This window comes from Carcharodon carcharias, chromosome 18 (genome assembly GCF_017639515.1).
Source record: "Carcharodon carcharias isolate sCarCar2 chromosome 18, sCarCar2.pri, whole genome shotgun sequence".
Lineage (NCBI taxonomy): Eukaryota > Metazoa > Chordata > Chondrichthyes > Lamniformes > Lamnidae > Carcharodon > Carcharodon carcharias.
The window spans coordinates 101,850,048-101,866,088 of record NC_054484.1 but is presented as its reverse complement, the minus strand read 5'-3'; the positions used below and the strand labels follow the sequence as shown (position 1 = coordinate 101,866,088).

Genomic DNA, 16,041 nt, shown 5'->3' with positions numbered 1-16,041 from the left:
GCTAGGTGGGGACTATTATTTTGAATTATTTTCAGGGGTTCCTATATTTTTTGACAAGGACATGAATATTGAAAAAAAAGCTGATATGGATTTCCTGGTGTTGAAATGTCCTTAACTGAGGATTTTTCAAGTTTTGCAATTAGTAAATTCATGTAGTCTTTCTCATCCAAATTGTTATATCAGCATGAAAATGCAACTTCCAACATGAACCATAACTATAGTCAGCAATGAAGAGGTGCAGTTTCTTTGCCAGACCAACCTTAACCAAAAATAGTGTAATGTTTGTAATTAGAAAGGCAGAATCCTCATTTTAAATCACTCAAACATATTGAGTATAACTATTAGATAATATTTGAAATTCAAATGTGTAAGACCCCACTCCTGAGAACTCAACTAAATTTGATCCTGAGAATTATAAGATCTCAAATCTCTCAGACACTAGTTCTGTTGAAGATGGTAAGGTTACTAAAACCGATTCAAAACCACGGAGTTTACAACAATAGTTGCATGAAGAATTTTACAAAAGTTGCACATAGAGTCTCTCAAAAACTTATACACACAATCTGCCCGCGTCAAACAACCTAGTTTTAGGTGATTGGTCAAATCACTCAATCCTGACTGCAGTACTGAAGCTTTAGTTACTGTCTTTTATGCAGTTAACTTTCCATTAGCTGGGGTTGCTTGGGGGCAGTTCCTTAGGCTCTGCTGACTTAGCTGCATTGGCATTCTTCCAAATGCGTTAGTATCTTTAGCCTGCCATCCATTGTTAGTTCTTAGTGTCTTAGTTGAAGTGGTCTCGACTTGTTAATTCCTAAGGTCTGCTCCCTCATTTCAAAGTTATGTTTCATCTCTAAACACCATGGCTTTGTTCAATTTGATAGCACTGCCTGGGAAAACAAAATTACTACTGAATAGTACCATTCAGCAAGTTTTAACAGAAACTGGAGGTTTTTGCACTGTCCTCATTTTTCAAGGCATGATGGTAATTTGGTCAAGACAATTTGAGCAATAATTTGCTATTTAAAACCATACTTTTTTACAAATGCCTTCAAGAGAGAAGGATGGCATTTGTAGTGTGAAGGCCCTTATCTGTGCAGTTGAGTACCTTAAGCGGTTCTGTGTTTCTGTGCTCGTAGAAATCCTCTTCCTGACATGAACTGAAAGATTTTGACAGTACAAATTGATGTTTTATTCCTGAATACACGCTTAATGTGAAATAAATAGAATGTCATCTTTTCATACAGTATTTTATAAGTTTGACATTTTCCTGTAGCTTTACGTTTATAGAAACTTCATTTTCCCTTAAGTTACTCAACTTTCACACACAAACTGCTGAATTCTAAGTGGGGCAGTGAAGGTGGGCTCAGACGCGCTGGGAAGTTATTTTTATTAAAAGTTTGCATTTAAAGGCTGTGATTTTAGTCTGGTAATTTTCAGGATTCTTATCTACACCAATTAGTTCTTACCATTCTTAACCATATGTTGCTACTGGTTCACTATGCTTTTGTGTATTTTTGTTGCAATGGTTACAGAATTTGTTCTCTCTTTTACTTCCCTTTGGAAAAGATTAAGTAAAGTTTCATATTTGCTTATTCATAAGTATCTGAAGTTGGACAGTGCATGAAACAAGATATTATTGGAGTTGTAACAAAGGCAGTGTAATAATTGTGGGGGACTTCAATCTCCATTAAGGCTGGGACAATCAAATTGGCCAGAGTGGTCTAGAAGATGTGTTCATAGAATGTTTTCATGACAGTTTCCTGGAGCAATAAGTTGTGAAACTGACTAGGGATAAAGCTATCTTAGATCTATTATTGTGTAATGATGCAGGGCTAATTAGTAAAAAGGTCCACTGGGAAATAATGATCATAATACCAATGAAATCCATGTTAAGCTTGTTCATGGCATACTCCAATCACAGATAAGAATCTTAAACTTAAACAAAGCCATTGACATAGATATGAGGGGAGAACTAGCTGAGATTGATTGGGAAACTAAACTAAAAGGTATGGCGGTAAATAAACAGCGTCAAACATTTAATTAAACAATTCAAAATGTTCAACAAAAATACATTCTTAAATTTAAATTTTAAAACGTTTCCTGGTACTTTCTCCATGGCAACGTTTCTACCAATCAGAGTCCACTTGCCAACCAATCAACACCCTCTTCTCACGGAATATAAATTGTTGTTCCCTTTGAGATTTGGTACTCTTGATATTTTTGATACTCTTTCCTGTTGAGTGCAAGATGAAAACTTTTGACAGCATATCTTTTTTCAGTAATACTTAAGTTCTGTATCACCCATTGACTATTAAAAATACAGTCTATTGAAAAACAAAAACTCAGCAAGAAAAACCCACCTGTAGCTCACTCAGACAGCTAAGAATGTTAGATTGAAAGGAGAGTTCTTATAATGTTGCAAAGAGCAGAAGCAAATCTAAGGATTGGGAGTGTTTTAGAATGCAACAAAGGGCCAAAAGTTGATTAAAAAAAGGAAAAAAATAAGTAAACTAGCCAGGAACATAAAAACAGATTGTAAGAGCTTTTATAAGTGTACAAAAAAGAAGAGAGTAGCTAAAATAAACATTGGTTTCCTGAATGAGGAAATGGCAGTGAAGTTGAACAAATATTTTGTGACCGTCTTCACAGTAGAAGACACAAATTGCATACCAGAAATAGAGGGTAACCTAGGTACTAAAAAAAAGTGAGGAAATTAAGATAATTAATATCAGCAGAGAAAAAGTATTGGAGAAACAAAAGGAGCTAAAATCCGATGAATCCTCAGGAATTGATGACCTGCATCCTAGGGTTCTAAAAGAGATAGCCTCAAAGATAGTGTATGCACTAGCTATGATTTTCCAAAATTCGTTCTGGAATGGTCCCATCAGATTGGAAGTTGGTAAACGTAACATCTCTGTTCAATAAGGAGGGAAAGGGAAAACAGTTAGCCTAACGTCAGTCATTGGGAAAATGTTGGAATCTATTATTAAGGAAGTCTTAACAATGTTATGATCCTGCACCAGACCCTCAAGTTTTTGGTACTATCTGGCTCGGGACCAGTAACTTTTTGTTTGAGATAGATAAAGTTGGCGATCCAAGACACTTGCTAAGAGCATAAAGGCACAAGACTTCACTGTTTCTGAACAAACAAAATAAACTTTACTATGCAAAGTCAGAAAGATAATTTACAATATCTATCTTATACTCTAACATTCAGAGTTAATATGAGGTACATGTGATTTAACAGGCAAACCGTGGTCGAACACCCACACTACACATTGAATAGCAATTGCAATCAAGACAGACCCCACACATTTCTCAGCAACCCACCCAGATGTCAGTAAACAGATATAATCAATCTCATTGCAACCCTGTCTCTCTTGAGGGACTCCAATCTTCACCTTCAAAGATATAGCCTTGGAATTCTCTCCATAGGTCGCTCTGACTTGGACTGCTTCAATGACGGCTCACCTCACAGGGTTTCAGTCTCATCTCCCAAGACTCCATTCCATTGGATTCCCAAGTCTGCACTCCAGTACCTACTCTCAAGCACATCTTCAGCTTTTCGGCCACACCGAACAGAACCCTACTGCTCCAAAAGGCTATCTTTGCTCCAGCGGCCTGCAGCACAGAGCCACCAAATTTCTGCTGCCTTCTCAAATCTCCAGGGCTTCTTCAGGGCCCTCCCTGCTTAAAGTCAGCTTATCACAGCGTTTTTACTGCTTGGAGCCTCTTTGCTCCTCTTCCCGATGGTTCTTACCGGTGGCCTCCTCTTCCCGGTGGCTGCTTCCCCAGTTTTCTCCTTCTTTCTGGGACCTTCCCTTGTCCCCTGTCTGGGAATCCACTCTGACTGACGTAAAAAAAAACTGACTGCCTCTGAATTGCTGTTCATAGACCCTTGAACTGATCTGGGTGACCTATCAGAACACTCTGAGGGTACCACCTTACTAGGCAGGAACAAATGTAACAAGCATTGGAATATCCTTTACTTTAAATGTTCAAATCTTGACAGACTGCTAGCTGACATAGCCCATGGGGACACAGAAAAATTGGCTTTTATTACAGCACTTAAAAAATTATAACATGATCAGGCAAAGTCAGCATGGTTTTACAAAAGGGAAATCCTGTTTGACAAATTTATAGTTTTTTGAGGATGTAACTAGTAGGGTAGATAAAGAGAAACCAGTAGATATTCGGATTTTCAAAAGACAATCAAGAAAATGCCACACTAAAAGTTAATGGGCAGGATAAGGGTTATGGAGTTGGGGGTAATATATTAACTTGGATGAAAGTTTGGTTAACAGTTAGGAAGCAAAGATTGGGCATAAATGGGGCATTTTCAGGTTGGCAGGCTGTGACTAATGGAATGCCAGAAGGATCAATGCTGGAGTCTCAGCCATTTACAATCTATATTAATGCTATAGATGAAGAGAGAATGTAATGTATCCAAGTTTGCTGATGATACAAAGCTAGGTGCAAAAGTAAGCTGTGGGGAGGGCACAGGGAGGCTGCAAAGAGATTTAGACAGATTAAGTGAGTGGGCAGCAAATTAGCAGATAGAGTATAATGTTGGGAAGTGAAAAATTATTCACTTTGGTTGTCAGAATGGGAGAGCAGAATATTTTTGAAAGGTATGAAACTTGTAAATGTTGATGCTCAGAGAGACTTGTATATACTTGCATAAGAATGCAGGAAGTTAGCATACAGGTACAGCAAGCAATTAGGAAAGCAAATGGCATAATGGCTTTTATTGCAAGGGGATTGAAGTAAAAGAATAAATAATTTTTTTCTCCAATTGAACAAGGCTTTGGTGAGTCCATATCTGAATATAGTGTGCAGTTTTGGTCTCCATTTTTAAGGAAGCGTATACTTGCACTGGATGCAGTACAGGGAAGGTTCACTAACTTGGTCCCCGGGATGAGGGGGTTGTCTTATGATGAGAGGCTAAGTAAATTGGGCCTATATTTTCTGGAGTTTAGAAGAATAAGAGGCAATCTCATTGAAACATATTAGACACTGAGAGATTATTTCTGCTGGCCAATGAATCTAGAATATAAGGCATGGCCTCAGGATCATTTAGAACTGAGATGTGGAGAAATTACTTCATGCAGAGGATTGTGAATCTTTGGAATTCTCTATCCCAGAGGGTTGTGGCTGCTCCATTGTTGAATACATTTAAGGCTGGAATTGACAGATTTTTGGTGTCTCGGGGAATCAGGCAATATGGGGGGTGGGTGGGACAGTGGAGTTGAAGCTCAAGATCAGTCATGATTGTATAGGATGGTAAAGCAGGCTCGACAGGCCATATTGTCTTCTCCTGCTCTTATTTCTTGTGTTCTTATCACCAAAGCAGGCCCCACACATGGGTATTGGTTCGCCAGGTTACCAGGTGCCAACTTCCGTTTTATGATTTATCACATTGACTGTGACAAACACCCACAACACTTGCCTGCATTCTCTCCTTACAGCATATATCTTTCAGGAAGGATCTGGAAAGTCATATTGAGCTTGTACAAATTAAGCTGTTATTGTACATACACCTGTAAAACCATCAGAACAATTTTAAACTGCAGTTAAAAGATAGGTGTGAGGAATATAGTATAAATCAAGAGAATTTGTATTTACTGAAGTATAGGTCAGATCTGGAGTGCTATGTTTTGTTTTGGCTGGCTGATTCGTAGGAAAGATTTTATTGCCTTTGATGGGTTACAAAGACTGGCAACGAATTGATTCCAGATATCAGAAACTGTAGAGGAAAACTGACATGCAAAACTATTAGCGGATGACATAAGGGGCAGAATATTGCCGTCGGCGTGCAGGGTCAGGCCTGACTCGCTGACGCATAAAATGACGCGCGATGACGTCGGGCATGTGTCCCAACGTTATCGCACGTCATTTCGATATTTCATTTGGCAGGCGTGCGCCAAAGGCGGCTGTGCACTTGCCGAGCAGTCAACGGCCTATTAAGGCCATTAAAAAAGCAATTAACCTAGTTAAGAACGCTGCCCGTCCAACCTTCAGGTTGGCGGAGCAGGCTAAGAGCCCAAGCAGCCTTCGCGTTTTTCAGGAAACCTCATCCATGAGCAGGATGAGGTTTCCTGAAGGTTTTATAAATTAAATAAATTTTGCAGATTTCACAAACATGCCTCAGTTCATGTGACAGAGCACATGTTTAAATAATGTTTTATTTTATTTATTCATAAGTTTTATTATCTACTTAATCTCCCTGAGGCAGCTCCGTGCCTCGGGGAGATTGCCGCACACTTTCATGAGCAAAAGAGTGCAGGCCCCGACTCTTCCTCCTGCCCCCGCGCACACAGGTAGCGTGAGTGCTACCAGCTGCGTGTTATGCTGGGTGGGCCTTAATTGGCCTGCCCGCGTAAAATGGCGGTGGGCAGCCAATCACGGGAGGCTATTGGCTCCACGCCCACTTCTGCCCAGCCCGCCTGCCATTGGAAAAATTCTCCCCAAGAGGCTTTTATAAAGAGTAAAAGAATAATTAAGTTCAGAGTCGAACCAATTAAGGACCTTCATGTTTCAGCTCCATATAGATTGGATGATTATTTCTTAACTTGAACAAAACTTAAATGCCGATTGGGAGTCAGTAATTTGACCAGGAAATATCTTTTGTTTCATTCTCCGAGAAGAGAGGAACCATCATGGTTATGCCAATGTCTTTTCTCTTCTGAGAAAACATCTTGACCAATGTGCAGAGCAATATATACAGAACAGCTACATCAAGCGGTTTACCTGCTCTTGCAAAGATTCTCCTGTGCTTCAGTGTTCCAAGCAAACCTGAATGTGCATCTCTTTAGAGCTCTAGTGATTTTTCTTGGGCAATATAGCGTATTCTGGTTGGTCACTGAATCACAAGAAATATATTACCTACTTAAGGTGTGGCTTTTCTCATTTGGAAAATTCAAAACATCTGTCTAAAATTTTTCTTCGTATAGATTCGCTTTAGTTTGTCCAAGTCATTTATGCTTGAGATTTCAGTATTATGACAGCCAATCAAAAAAAAGTGTAGTTTTAGGTATGTTGCTACACTCATTGGATTGGGGAAGATCACCTGGTAAATTGATGTCACAAAAAAACAAAGTCCTTCAATTGAGCGCCTGTACAAGAATGAGAATAGACACATCTATGATTGGTAACCTAGTATTGTTACTGCAAAACCTGCATTTCAGAAAAATGTCCCTTAATGTACTCTTTTTGGTGATTATTTGAAGGAATCAAAACTGTGCAATCAAAATTAAGGCACAGGAACATAACTGTTTGTATTGCAATATCTATGCACTTGGTATACTTGTATCTTATATTACAGACTGAAAACAGCGATGGAGAAAATCCGAGTATCAGAAAATCCCTCTTTCCTCTTTTTAGTGCAAAGAATCATTTAAAACATATCCCTTCCTCAAGAGAACTGCCTGTAGTCAGTCTTCCCATGGTATTAATTTTAAAATACTGTATTCCTAACATAATTATAATGCTTCCATGCTAGAGCATGCACATACTGAGTATAAATTTCTTTAAAATGGATTTAAGCTTGGGTCTTCCTATCTATCCTCATAACTAATGTTAGGAATGCATTCAGGAACTTAACTTTGATCACAATTATATGTTCTCAATTTTGTTTCTGGGCAAAAAGGAACTCTCCTTTCTTACTGTTATTGAACTAACAGCATGTTCAAAATCAGAAGGTTCCAGATTTGGAAAGCAGTAACTAGGCACAGCGGCATGCAATCGGGAAATGCTGAGTTTTGCACATAATCTAGCTATGGTGCTTTTTAGAGGAGAAAAAATCTGATGCATGTTTTGCATGCATGTTAGTTTAAGGCCATTTTGGAGGTACCTCTAAAGATGAAAATCATTAGCTGGACCATATAGATAGAAAACTGTCCTGAATAGATAGAATATCAGAACATGAAAAGAAAACTACTTGCTCACTGAGGTTAGCTAAAGGTTTGAGGCGGAATTCAAGTACTTTTGCACATGGATGTGAAGGAATTAGAGAGATTGCAGAAAAGATTCAGGAGAGCGATTCCATTGTTGAGGAATGTCAATTATGTGGATCGATTGTAGAAACTGGGGCTGTTCTCCTTGGAGAGAAGGTTGAGAGCAGATTTGATAAAGGTGTTCAAAATGATGAGAGGTCAGGATAGAATATGGAAAAACTGTTCCCATTGGTAGAAGGATCAAGAACCAGAGAGCACCGATTTCAGATGATTGGCAAAAGAAGCAACGGCGAATGAGGAAAATTGTCCTATTTTCTGATCACTGAATGACAACAGCAACTTATATTTTAGCGCAAAGCCCCTTGCAAGAACAGAGGAATACCTTTATGGCATCTAATTTCTTAGATTGTGTGATTATTACATGCAGTTATTCCTCAAAAAGTTGTTAGTACTATTAATCCTTGCATTAATGTTTCTGATAACTGATCAGATTTTAATTGTGTATCTCCTCTGATGGGCACCATATAGATGAAGGCTACTTTAAAGGCAAAGCTATGTAATCCTTTATTTTGGCATATCATTTTGACTACCACTTATGTATATCTGCTATATTTCCCAGGCTTCCACTGTCTGCAGGTTATGATCAGGCTAAACACTAAAGAATGCATGTCCTTAGTGAAGCTGAAATCAGAGTACAGTAAATTATTTTGTTTCAGTTTACTTTGCTAACATATATCACTTGATTTTAGATGCCTAGTAGCGATGGCCATGATCGCCTGGCATTACAAAAGGCCATACAAGCCAGCCATAACAGAGGGAGAGACTGGCCTACAGACAAGATTGCAGATGTTCAGCCTCAGGTACTTTATTTACAGAATGCTCTCTTAGCCTTTCTAAACTTTCTTTCCCCCCAGCTTTCTATACTTCACTTGATTTTGTTTAGCATTATTAGCACGTTTCATCAAAAAGTTCCCCCTTGTACTTGTCTGCACTGTAATCATCTTCCATTTCTAAGTTTCTCAGTATCAACTATGTTATCTGCTCGTTTTTTTCCCTAGTTTACTTGGAAACGTTCCTTTATTACCCTGTTGCGATATGCTATTCCATTGTATCTTTATCTTTGATTTGTTTTTCATTTCAACTTTCACATCATTTATTAAAGGATTGCAACAATTCCTATCAGACAGTTAATTGGTCTATTTTTAGCCATTACTAAATTTTAACATCATTGTTCAGTATGCGTATGAAACAAAATGGATACCAGCCGTTGCTAAATCTGTGATGCTACTTTGCAAATTCACATTCAGTAACTATTCCTTCTTTCAAACTAAAAATGCAGGTCCACAGGTGGCAGCAACAAGGAGATCTCACTGGTTTATGTTTTGAAAGATATTAAGTTGAATACATATTTACATTGTTGAAGCTCTCATGTCTCATTCAAGTAATGTTCCTTTTTAACCTCGCCCCAGAATTCATCCCATCAATGAATATTTATTTTTCATAAATTTCAGAAAGGTGTCTCCACCTATAAAATAAAAATATTAAATTGTTGACTGTTAAGAAAAAAGTAAACATCTTTCACAATCTCAACATCCTGAGCACTTCACAGCCAGTGATGTAATAATCACTGTTGTTCTGTAGAGACACCTCGTCATTTTGGACAAAAGTAGAATTAATATTTTCACCTTTGCAGTACCAGCTTTCATGTAAATATTTGCTCCATTCTTCAAATGTGTAAATAGTGTTATTTTATACTATGCAGAAGAATTTCAAACCAAAGAAAAAAAGCTTTGTTACCGGCTTTACTAATCTTTGAAAAAGGTTTTTTTCATGTTCTGCAGAAACACCCTTTGAAATCGCTGCGAAAGTTTCTACAGCTTCCGACTTCATTCAGTCATTCTACTTCCTCAGACGTTCGGTTTCAACCTTTGCCAAACCAACCACTCAAATCTTCTCATGGTGAGGGTCGCACCCATGGAGTGGGACAGACTCCTAACAGCAATGTACGGCAAGATTCCCAGGCAAAACCCAGATCAACTTTTCAACTACCTGGGCAAATGGAACCTATCTGGCATGTGCTACCAAGTGGCAGGACTGGAATTGATGGAACTATGAATTCTGACCAGATGATTTCCAAATCAAGTCAAAATGGTCATTCTCTACATTTAACCAGAACAGCACGCTCCAGAATGCCAAATCTAAATGATTTAAAGGAAACAGCACTGTAGCCGTATTTCATGCTGTCATTCTAAAGATGAATTAATAACCAGGTCCCTTTAATAAACATTACCAATGTAATGTAAGCAATTAAACAAATCTTAACAATTATGCCAGTGTTGCAATATGCAGAATTATTTCAAATTGTTTGAAAGATTTTGCAAAACAGCACCAAGCAGCTGTGTAACAATGGCAAACATCCACAATGATTTCTAACAAAGCTCACAATTCATATAGTGTTGGAATTATTCTGTAGTAGTTAACCAGTTTGTAGTTATAACAAATAATATATTTGTATATTGCTGGGGGGAATTGGAGTTTGTCCTGAGATCCATGTTTTCATAGAGCACAATGTTACAGTGTACTTAATGCACAGTGTATTCACAAGCTGCTGATGCTTTTTAGCATTTCGTACACTTTCTTCCTCGTAACTTGCATTATATTTAGGCATATGAATAGTGGTATTTAAGCAAATATATTGGTAATTATATTTGGTGTGTAGTCAGTAGCTTGTCAGAGTTTGATAAAAGGATTTTATTTTTGGTATGTAATATAGAATCTGTACAAAGTACTTTCTGAAAATGATATATAAGAATAACTCAAATTGCAAATTGTTACAGGATTGTAACCTGTCATTAACTGAAAATGTAAACCTCAAGTGGTTCATCAACACAAGATGCAGTGTTGGAACATGATTGGGCCTGTTATTTTGCAGTATATGCAACTGAGATTATATCTTTTCATTCATTTGGATAATGATGGAGACGAGGCTTCAATCAAATCATATGGCTTGAAATAAGTGAATTGAACTGTAGGGATATTGGATTTTAGTTTACTACGTGTTATGATAAGTTGTGAACTACGTATATATTGTATAGAGAATAAATGTTCTAATGCACTTGGGACTCAGATTATATAAACTGCAAAAGTACAGCTGGAATCAATTTTGCAACATCTAGATCTTCTAGCAGATAAAAGTTATTTTTCAGTAATACCGTTGCATTTTTAAAATAAGTTGATTCTGTCTTTATTTGTTTTATATCATTCATTATCATTATGACTTCTTGAGTTTTTCCAAACAGCTGTACTAATCTCCTTTTATCTACAGCCTCCCTTTAATAATTTTATGCTTGGTTATATATTGATGCAGTCATATATATTTTCCTTCCCCAGGATGATATATTGATACAGTAGTTGTACATATTGGCGGTGCTGCTTGAGAATCTGGGTGCTTCACCGATGGTGGCCATGGGCAGTGTTGGATGACCATGTACCAACAATGAAACTAGGGTTGCCATTAGTTTGGTCATTATTGCTGTGGCATCTAGAGCCTAAAATGTGAAATTTCCATTTTCCCTCTGGATTGGTCTGTTCCTGCCTCATTAAGAGTTTCCTGTGAAGTTGGTGAGCAGGGGATCTTGCATTGGTTTCTCAGAAGGGTTGTAGGCTGCTTAGTAGTTTTTCAAATTTGTGAGGGATGCTGACTATCACACGCTCTTACCATTGTGTCCTTCAAATAATGAATGCATATATCTTTGGTGGGAATGAGACACTTCACCAAAGCAAGAGAATGCCATCTTCTTGCAGTTAGTAGCACATATAGTTATCTGTGGGAACTCAAGCCTAATAAGCAGAAGAAATGAGTCACCGCGCTCAGAATTTGCCTTGTGTGACAGGAAAATTATATCACATCAATATTTGCTGGATTATTGACTGTGCATATATTTACCTTGTAGGTTGTGTTCCCTTATGTTAGAACATACAAGTTATTTTCATGTAATTTTGCATTTCCAGCATCTGACACCTAGATCTTTTGCCTGTGCCTTATCTTGTGCCTATTGTTTTTCATTGTTGATCTCTTGTGCAATGATCCCATAAACAAAAATATATATATTTTTAAGAGAAAACAATGGCCAAAAGAGAAATTACAGGTTTGTGCAACATTCTGGTTTAGCTTTGGCCTTTCAAATGGGCAAATAGAACACCACTTAGCACCTTATGCAGATCAGTAATTCATCCTCTATCATGCAAAAATTCTTGCAGAAATGACCAAAGTCACGTTTGTGATTTTCATAAGGGAGTTAAGTTCAGATCTTAGGCAGAGTCCAAGGATTTGCTTTTCACTTCAAATTGTCTGTTTTGAGATACCCTTGTTTAAATGCCAACGCAGGAACAACCAACAAAGCTGTACGTGTTTTTATTTTCTTTCGGACATCCATTTTTCCCTCAAATATACAATTTAAGTGAATGGCAAGACAAGTGTCAGGACAAGCTAGTGTGTAATATCGAACGTTCAAAGGGCGTTTGCAGCAGTAACAGTAATGAACCATTTGTGAGCTTGTGACCACGTTTGATTCTCATTCTGCAGGTATAGCCCTTTTTATATATCTTAATCACAACTGTCACCTTCTATAAAATATGCCATTTTGATTTTCCAATAATGCATGAAGCCAGTTATTAAAAAAAACTCATTGTGACTTTGAGACTTATCAAGGAAATTTAACAATGCTGTTTTCCTAAAAAATATATATTTGTATGTTAACCTGATCAATATCAAATTTTCATATTTGTATAAATCGCAAGAATGCAGAATTTGTACTTGATATTATCATTAAGGCTTCTATCATATAACTAAAAGTAACAGTGACAACTGTTGTGGAGCGGATCCTGAATCTAAGCTTTATCCATGCCCTTTAGCAAGAAGTGATGAGTCAGCAGCAACTATATACCAGATTTTATGCAAATTTTATGAAAATGTGGATTCTGTTGATAAATAGGCATCTTCAGAACCATGTGTGTCTGTCATTTTTAAGAAATAGTAAAAGGTAATGTACCAGCTAAATAACAAATGGGCTTTGCAAGTGAGATTTGACCTGTAATTTCATCCTGATCTTTACCATTTTATATTAATGATTACATAATTTCAAACTCATTTAGGAATCTTCAATCTTTTAATCTCAAAACAAAGACAATGTTAGATATTTAAGCAAGCTTTAAGTGAGTTCAGTTTTTAAAGATTTAGGGTATGAGTTCCAAACTTTCCATTAGCACAAGACACTAAATTTGTGGCATGCAGAGACTTCCTGCAAAAAGCATGTTTAACTAATGACTTTACACAATATTTTTCCATGAAAGTAGTGCCTTGTTGGTTTGCAGTTATATTTGCACTATATTGCGAGATTTCTTTCAATAGTACCTTGCCTGATTTCTTTTGAGAGATTTCCGCAAATTCTGTATCAACATCTTTTCCAGGCAGACTGTTTTGTGAATGTGGTTTGTGTTCACAGTTGAAGAAGTTGAAGCTTTCCTACGTGGTGTACCATTACTTCACAATCTCATTACAGATTTAGGTTCCATCCCGTTACTGTCTCATCGTTCTTCCAAGATTACTATATGAAAGGCTAGTTAGACTGCCTACATTTCTCCTTAAGTTTACTTTTCACAAAATATTCTGATCATGTGTTCGAAATGATGCAGACTTAAGTAATCATTTAAGGAACTGGTATATTAAAGCAATTGTGGAATATTCAGTACAGAGGGACATTTTAATATTATCATCAGTAAACAGGTGTTGAGTGACTTCTACCATTGCCATTGATGGGAGGTTTCTATTCCTTGTGAACAAGCATTCACCCAAATTCACAATTTGAAATGTGCTTACAAGTGTTACAAAAAGTATCAGTTCTTTGATTTGTGATATTGCTGTTTTTTAAATGCCATTGCACACAAGGCTCAGATGGTCAGTTTCAGTGTTAGAGATCAGTTACAGATTTCAGCATCTCCAACAGCTAAAATGTAAACCTGGTGTTAATTTTGAAGCAGGCTGCTCTTATATTCTGCAGAATTTTAAGTTTAAAATTTTACCTTTGCTGTTACCTTCAGTATTACAATTTTTTTACATCTGCATACTTTCTCATATTAAATCTTATATGGAAAGGTCAGTTTTCAGAGTTAAAACTTAAAAGAAAAAGAGTTGTTGCACAAAACAACTAAAATGCTGAGATTTTTATGCCACATTTTTAAAACAGCTTTTATACAATGGTGATTGATGTAGTGTAAACCCAGGTTCCAAATAGTTCAGCAGAATATAAACCAGCAGGTGTAATTAATATTTATGTATATATTTGTCCAAAAAGTTGTGTTTCATGCATGCAGATCTAAATACTTCACACAGGTTTGTATGGGTGTAAAACAGATGTATTCTCTATTAGATCTTAATACATATCTTTGGGGTTAGAAATTACTGTTAGGGAGCTTATAATATTAATAAGGGGAAACCTAATAAATATAAATTGCTGTTGAATATAGTTCTGTTCGGATAATATCCCAGGTGTACAAAAACATGGAAACAAAAGTTGACTTGAGAGTATATATGTAATTCTCAAAAGTGTTTATTGCCTATAGTCACAATTCAAATTATATTTTAGGCAGTTATATTTTTTTTAAGGAGTATGCACATGTTTTCAAGTATTCAGGTCTCCGCTCATGTAAAGTCCTCGTTTTCTGGGATTCTTTGGCAGCATTTGTGTTTTGTCACCTAGCTGTATTTATGTTTTGTTTTCTTTAAACTATTGCAGTTTTTCCCTTTTTTAATAATTGCAAGGTATAAAACATTTGTAAATTGTTTATATAACATTTATATGTTTGTATATTCAACTTTTATGGTGTGTTTTCCATCTGTATGTACAGCTATTTTGTAAATTTTAATCATACTGTTTGAGTTGTCACTGAATATTGGCATGAAATTGGTTAATTTTTACTAAGCACAATGTATTTTTGAATGGATCTTGTAAACACGTCTTTATAAAAATGCAATTTTTTTGCACTAAAATGTCGAGCATTCCTGATTTTGTTATTGGACTACAGTGGTTCAAGAAGGCAGTTTACCACTACCTTCTCAGGAGCAATTAGGGATGGTCAATAAATGCTGGCCTAGCCAGTGATGCCCGCATCCCATGAATGAAGAGAAAATAATTTAAGTTTAATCATGTATTGGGTGGGAGAATCTAATCACACTTGGTTGCGGGATACATAAAGAGACTCTGGTTTATGGACAAATAATAATCTCAAAGGGCATGTGATCGTTGCAACTAAATTGACTTATTTTCTTTTAAGTATTAAATCTTGCCATTTAATTGGTCGAGGTTAAAACTGGAAAATACTGCATTGCATCTTAGTAAAATATTATGCTTATTGAAAGTAGCAAATATTCAACGAGCATAAACTTGATGTTGAATGAAACATCATTTTTTCTGCTTTTCATGAAACTTTTGTTTCCATTTGGCTAGAAGCATGTAAATCAAAACAAAGCAGGGATTCTGCTGGATTGCGCAATTCTTCACCCTGTATATTAGGGACAAAAAGCAGGATTGAGGACAGATGCTGTCTATTACAATAAGTTTTTTTTAAAAAGCTGGAAATACTTAGCAGATCAGGCAGCATCTGTGGATGATGAAAGGACATCTCGGTCTGAAATGTTAACTCCATAGATGCTGCCTGATTTTATTTCAAATTTCCAGCAACTGCAGTTTTTTGCTTTTGAAATCCACTACAGCTGTGGGAGGTGAATGTAGGATGGTATAGGATGGAAAGGGCAAGCAGAGAGTTTGAAGGCTGGTGTATTTGTATATGCTACGTATGATGGAAACAGCTTTTCCAAGTTGAAAACAGTAATTCAAAATATAAATCTTTAATTATCAGTCCATGTGTGGCATCAATACATCTTGTGGGGTTCATAAATCATCTATTTTTTCAAGGTCTATTTTCATTGTCATGACACACCCTCACCTACTTTGAACCACTCAAGATTGCCACAATTGTCTTTTTATGCATGTCGCACAGTTGATTTACTAAAATGTATCTTATCTTA

The 16,041-nt window shown here is 36.7% G+C and overlaps 1 protein-coding gene across 5 annotated transcripts in view; it reads left to right on the top strand.

Annotated features, from left to right (window-relative positions):
* The window catches only part of cdkl5 (cyclin-dependent kinase-like 5), a 190,992-nt gene extending 175,989 nt beyond the window's left edge, over positions 1–15,003 (top strand). For 2 of the 5 annotated variants that reach the window (XM_041211033.1, XM_041211032.1), the window contains 3 exons: positions 7,325–7,447; positions 8,705–8,815; positions 9,797–15,003. In XM_041211033.1, the coding sequence (XP_041066967.1) occupies positions 7,325–7,447; positions 8,705–8,815; positions 9,797–10,183 (621 nt within the window). In that variant the 3' untranslated portion in view covers positions 10,184–15,003. Of the gene's footprint in view, positions 1–7,324; positions 7,448–8,704; positions 8,816–9,776 lie in introns of all 5 variants that reach the window. The other 3 variants (XM_041211035.1, XM_041211034.1, XM_041211036.1) reach the window with 3 other exon arrangements.
* The last annotated feature ends 1,038 nt before the right edge of the window (positions 15,004–16,041 follow it).